Source organism: Muntiacus reevesi, chromosome X, assembly GCF_963930625.1.
Source record: "Muntiacus reevesi chromosome X, mMunRee1.1, whole genome shotgun sequence".
NCBI lineage: Eukaryota > Metazoa > Chordata > Mammalia > Artiodactyla > Cervidae > Muntiacus > Muntiacus reevesi.
This window is the reverse complement of record NC_089271.1, coordinates 121229162-121235161: the sequence shown is the minus strand read 5'-3', so window position 1 is coordinate 121235161 and position 6000 is coordinate 121229162. Positions and strand designations below refer to the sequence as shown.

General features: G+C 35.0%; 1 protein-coding gene across 12 annotated transcripts in view; it reads right to left on the bottom strand.

Moving 5' to 3' along the window:
* Positions 1–392: 392 nt before the first annotated feature.
* ZNF280C (zinc finger protein 280C) overlaps positions 393–6000 on the bottom strand; it is a 64317-nt gene continuing 58709 nt past the window's right edge. For 4 of the 12 annotated variants that reach the window (XM_065916310.1, XM_065916308.1, XM_065916311.1 and 1 more), the window contains one exon: positions 2207–2759. In XM_065916310.1, the coding sequence (XP_065772382.1) occupies positions 2561–2759 (199 nt within the window). In that variant the 3' untranslated portion in view covers positions 2207–2560. The other 8 variants (XM_065916319.1, XM_065916320.1, XM_065916313.1 and 5 more) reach the window with 7 other exon arrangements.

Genomic DNA, 6000 nt, shown 5'->3' with positions numbered 1-6000 from the left:
GGACTGTTGCCCACACCCCACCAGGCTCCTCTGTCCATGGGATTCTCCAGGCAAGAATACTGGAGTGGGTTGCCATTTCTTCCTCTAGGGGGTCTTCCTGACCCAGGGATCGAAACTGTGCCTCCTGCATTGGCAAGTGGCTTCTTTACCACTGGGAATCCCTAAAGTACACATAGTGAGCTTTTAACTGTGCTGAAGGAAAAACTACAAGATGGATTCAATAAAGCACTCAGTCTGTAGGCCTTCCTAATCAGGCTTCCATGTAAGAAGCAAAGAAATGCTCCTAGATGTACGACAAAATCTACAACTTTTATTCAAAGTTCTTTATTAGAAAATAATTCGAGGCACTTTCACAATAAAATTGCAAAAATTTTATTAAAAAAATAGTAACATCAAAACTGTTCAGCAAATCTATATTCAATGTAACCAAAATAAACAAACACCAAATTAAAAAAAATATACATCTATATATATATGGGCAAGAAACAAGTGCATTTTTTGGTCCCAATATTTTCTGAATATATTATCTTTATCCAAAGGAATTACATTAATGGCTAAGAAGATAGTATGCATTAGATGTACAGAAATGCAACATTAAAACTCGTTTTAAGGTCTGTAGAAAGTGTTCTTTGCCAATTCTTCATGCTTTTGAACTCACAATCACTAAGATAACAATAGTTTCAAGATAGACAGTGGATGTAATAACGTCTAGTGCTCTGAATAATTACCAAATTAAGAAGATGCCAATAGGTAGCTACATAAAATTTGTAGGGAATTCAAAGGATTTTTTTGAGTTATTAATGAAAGAAAATGAACACAAAACAAGTTTTAAAGACAAGAAAGAAAAGAGGATATAACAAAACAGACATTAATAAATTTGGCAAAGACAACATAAAACCAAGATAAAATTAGACTAAAAAAATTTAAAAAAATTGAATATTAGTATTGCTGAATGTGTCTAGGATTTAATACTGGAAACAACTTTAAACAACAGTAAAAATAACTAATGTTGGAACTGTAATTTCAGAAACTTGTTTTCCAAGAACATGAAAGTAAAAGTAACCTTGGTTCCCTATATAACCAGTTTTTATATTCCCTGGACTGCATGCACGTTAGAGGAAGATAAAAGGGCAGCAGCCAGAATGATTAAACTTCAACTTGGATGTTGAAGCATTGATCTGATGGGCTTTTCTTGGTCAGAATCGACCCATAAGCTTAAGATCAAGAACCAAAGCCCCCAGCAGAAAGTTGTGCTCTATTTGGTGGGCCTTGAGGTCATGTCTCGCCAAATTAGCATCAGTCTTATGGGAGGCCAGTCATGAAAGAAGGGACTCTCCCTAAGATTTGATTTCTTAAGGCCAAAATCTAGAGGAGGTCTCACAGTCAAATAATTCACATTCCTTGGAAAGAGAGGACAGGCATCAGACGTGTCCATCGAAGGGGGACACTGACCAGGAATACCCTGGACTTTATTTGAAATTTCTGTGTTGCTTCTGCATCTGAAAAATATGAAAAATAGAACAATGACAGACAAGGAATGAAGAAAAAGATAACTATCTGACCTAAAAATGTAATGTAATCTCCTAAGAAACTAACTAAGAAACCGGACAAAACAGACAAGAAAGGTGAACAGTCACATCATTTGGAATGCAGTATTCTGAAAGCAAGTATAGCGGAGAAAAACACGAATTATTTTAAGCAAGGCAAGAAAAGACCATAGCAACAGAAGTTATTTTTGAAAAGAGCCAACAGGAAAAAAGCATATGTTAAGGTATGTTAACCTGACACAAAGATAAGGTGGAATAAGATTCTAGTGCCATCTGACAGCTGAAAAGAGCTGAATAATGAGAACTAGTGTCATGAACTTGGCTGTTTAATTGCTTTTGTATGAGAAAACACTTCAGAACTTTGAACTTAGGAAACTGCCTTTGTATAAGAAAACACTTCAGAACTTTGAACTTAGGAAATTCCAACTTGTCTTGCACCAGGTTGCACGAGCTCCATAGAGCAGGAATCTATTTCAACAAGAGGCTTTAAAAACAAAAACAAAAACAAAATACTTTATTATTTTTTATTTCTGTTAGTGATACCTTCAATAAATGCAATAGTGCTTCAATCCATCAAAGAAAAATGCACTGAATGAATATTAAACTTACGCAGAAGTTGGTTCAAGAGCTGAGGTACTTTCAGGAACTGAAATTAGAAAGAGTTTTACATTTAAAATAGAATATATGAGGAATGAGAAGGGAAAAGGGAGGGAAAGGATAAATTAGAGGAGTTTGGGATTAGCAAATATAAACTACTATATATAAAATAGATAAAGAACAAGGTTCCAACTGTATAGCACTGGGAACTATATTTAATATCTTGCAATAAACTGTAATGAAAAGAATCTCCCTCTATATATATAACTAAATCAGTGTGTTGTACACCAGAGACTAATATAACATTGTAAATCAACTATACTTCATTATAAAATAAAATGTTTTTAAAGAATGTATGAGGGAAAAATAAAATAAAAAAAAAGAATGTATGAGGAATGAAACTATTATTTTAATATTTAAGAGCCCGTACTGTGGTTGATCAAAAACACTGGAATAAATATCAGAGATCTAAAGTAACACAATTTTATATACGTACTATTCTCTACTATAACTTGGCAAGTGTGAGTTTTGCGTTGACTCAAGTGTTTAGCCATACGATCGAGAGCAGAAGAATCAGCAAGGAAATCACATTTAAGGCACACTAGAGTAATGCCCCTATGAAGAAAAAAAGAAAGAACAGGTTTTTGTCTTTTAAAAAAATACATACACAAATCAATTATTATTTTTCTATGTAATAACTTGATTAGTTTTTTTGTGTGTTGTAACCACCATTTCCAAATTTTGTTATATAAGCCCGATATATTTGAAATGGTATAATTATGTCTCTAGAAAATGGCATAACCATTTCTAAATTATGCGAACGCTTAGTGCTCTATCTGCTGTTTCCGCTCCTTGCTGTTGTTTAGTTGTGTCCAAGTCTTTGCAACCCTATGGACTGTAGCCCGCCAGGCCTCTCTGTCCATGGGATTTCCCACGCAAGAATACTGGAGTGGGTTGCAATTTCCTTCTCCAGTTCCCTCTCATGTGTTTTCTAAAAGCTATGAGTGAAGAGAGAACTAAAACCCAATCAGGACTCCACTAACAACTTGTATAACTTATGTAAGGCACAATTTTTCTCTGCCTTTGCCCATCAGCAAAGCAAGATTCATCCATTCAATATACATTTGCTGAGAACCTTCTTTACATACTCTGTACTACTAGTATGTATCTGTGTTACAAATGTAAGAGTGAACAAAAGAGGATACTCTGTGAAGCCTACAATCTAATATCCTATTTAAATGATGATAAAATCAGAGAAGAAATGAGGTCTTAAAAATAAATTATGTAAACAAATAAATCATGCAATTATTATTATCAGCTTATTAACAAAGCATAAATATACTTTTGCAGTTCATTTTAAATTTAAATACTTCAAAATTAAGTACTTTACCCATATAGGAATAAATTCATAACATAGCTTAGACTAACTTCTCCCTTGCAGCTCTACTCTTAACAGCCTGTTGTATATTTTCACTGAGTTGTCTCATCAGAAATGATCTTCATCAAACTAAAGTCGTATACTTTCCTCCTTACCTGTGAAAAGTCATTCCTCCTGGCTGGTCTCCTTAATGATGCCATGCCCCTGACACAAATGCTCAAAACTGTAGCTATTTCTGACTCTTTTTTCCTTAAGACAGTCACTATTTGAAAAATTTTATAACATGCAGTATTAACAATTTATTGAGCACTTACTCTGTGTAGGCTGAAGGTTTTAGATATATCATCTCACCTATATCATGTAACAACCCAAAGAGATAGATGTTGTAATTTTAACTTTTTTTTTATAGAAGCCAGGTTCAGGTTTAGTAACTTACCAAGATCAGGACCAGGTCTGAAACTGAACCTTTTGATTCTAGCGCTCATATTCTTAAATGTGGCATGATACCACTTCACTACTTCAACCCAGATTATCTTATTAAATCAGTCTTAACTACTGCAATAGTCTTAATCAGTCTATGCACCTCATGTGGGCGTCCCAGGTGGCTCAGTGGTAAAGAATCTGCCTGGCAAGGCAGGAGACACAGGAGACTTGGGTTTGATCCCTGGGTGGGGAAGATCCATGGAGAAGGGAATGGCAACCCACTTCAGTATTCCTGCCTGGAAAATTCTGTGGACAGAGGAGCCTGGCAGGCCACAGTCCATGGGATTGTAAAGAGTCGGACACGACTGAGTGACTAAGCATGCACACATGCATGCACATGCCTCATGTAGCTACGACTCACCTTGTATACCCCTCCAAATTGATCCTCCTTTAGTATCTTTGATTCTACATAAAGCACCAATGGTTTTTCTCAACATCTTCAAATTAAGTCCAAATTCGCTAGGCTTTTCCAAGGATTCCACAATCTGGATCTAAGCTCAAAACTATTCCCAGACTCTGAACTTAGTTCTATGTTATATGAACTTCATGCTTCATCCAAACTGTACTACTTGTCATTCACTGTGTATATATCTTGCTTTTTTCCTAATTTTCATTCATGCTCTTTTTCCAACTAAAATGCCCCTGTGCCTCTTCTTATAAGTAGAAACCTCTCTTTCTCTTCAAATCAGTAACTCTCATTGCACTTATTACAAACCTCCCTGTTATTAATTTCTGTAGTTACTTATGTTCACGTCTTATAAATCGGACATTCCTTGAAGGCTGGTACCAAGCCTACTTCATCACTGCCATCTTCACAGAATTTGCTACCTTGTGTTATACATGACAGATGTACCGTGAATTTAAAAATGAACACTGTATTTTAGTAACAATTATAAATTTCTATTCTTAAAATTTTAACTATGAAAACTCCCATACACAGAAAATCACCAAAAAAGAAAGAAAAAAAAAAGAAAATCACCAATTTTTGGTTTAAATTTGAGACTCACCCAGTGTGAGAAAAAAAGTCGTATGATTAAATCTAAGAACCAAGTGCACAACTCAGTTTGACAATAGTGAGATAAAAATCAAATTAAATTCTCATCCTTAGAATTAATAAATCTTTTTCCTTATTATAAAAAATTTTTAGTAAATGTTAATACCTAAAGTTTATTAGCATTTCCTAATTCCTTGAATTTACCAATAGTTTTAAAATTGCACTGATATATTTTAAAAAAATGGAATAAAACTTTCCTCTTCCTATGAGCTGTTATTGGTCTATCATCTACACACTCCACATATGTCACTTTCAATATTAATTTACTTAATAAATATTTACAGAATGCCTACCATATGCCAGGCCACTACTGAAAGCCCAGCAAATGTCTGGCATAGCCAAATATCCAAATCATACACATTCTAGTGAGAAGACACAGACAGTAAACAAGAGGGTGAAATATACAATCTATTGAACAGTAAAAAGTTGCCATGAAGTAAAAACAAAGCAAGAAAAGGAAATAGGGAGTGTCAGGAGTGGGGCTGGGGAAAGGATGGTATTTTAAATGGGGAGGTCAAGGAAAAGCCTCACTCATTGGAGTAGAGACCTAAAGGAGGCGACAGAGCTAGCTACCCATGCAGGTATCTGGGGAAGAGCAAACGAGGCAGAAGAGATCAAAATACACGATCCTGAGTCACAGCATCCCCTCTTCTCCTCTTCCACTAACCCAAAGCATTAAAACAAGTGTTGGCTAAACTTAAGTCTCTGTCTTAGCCTGATGCTCTTAATATAAAGATCTTGACACTGGTATCTCAAATAGCAATGATAGCATGAACAAAATAATTAACCAAAGGAAAATGGAGTGAAAAAGAATTAGAAGAATGTGAAAATATGGTCCTTAGTGAATTCTAAGCTAAGTGTGTGTGGTAGAACCAACATTAATTATCGATCCTTTAAGAAATGTTCACAATTCCTCTGAATAGTAAACAAGTTGTGTATTT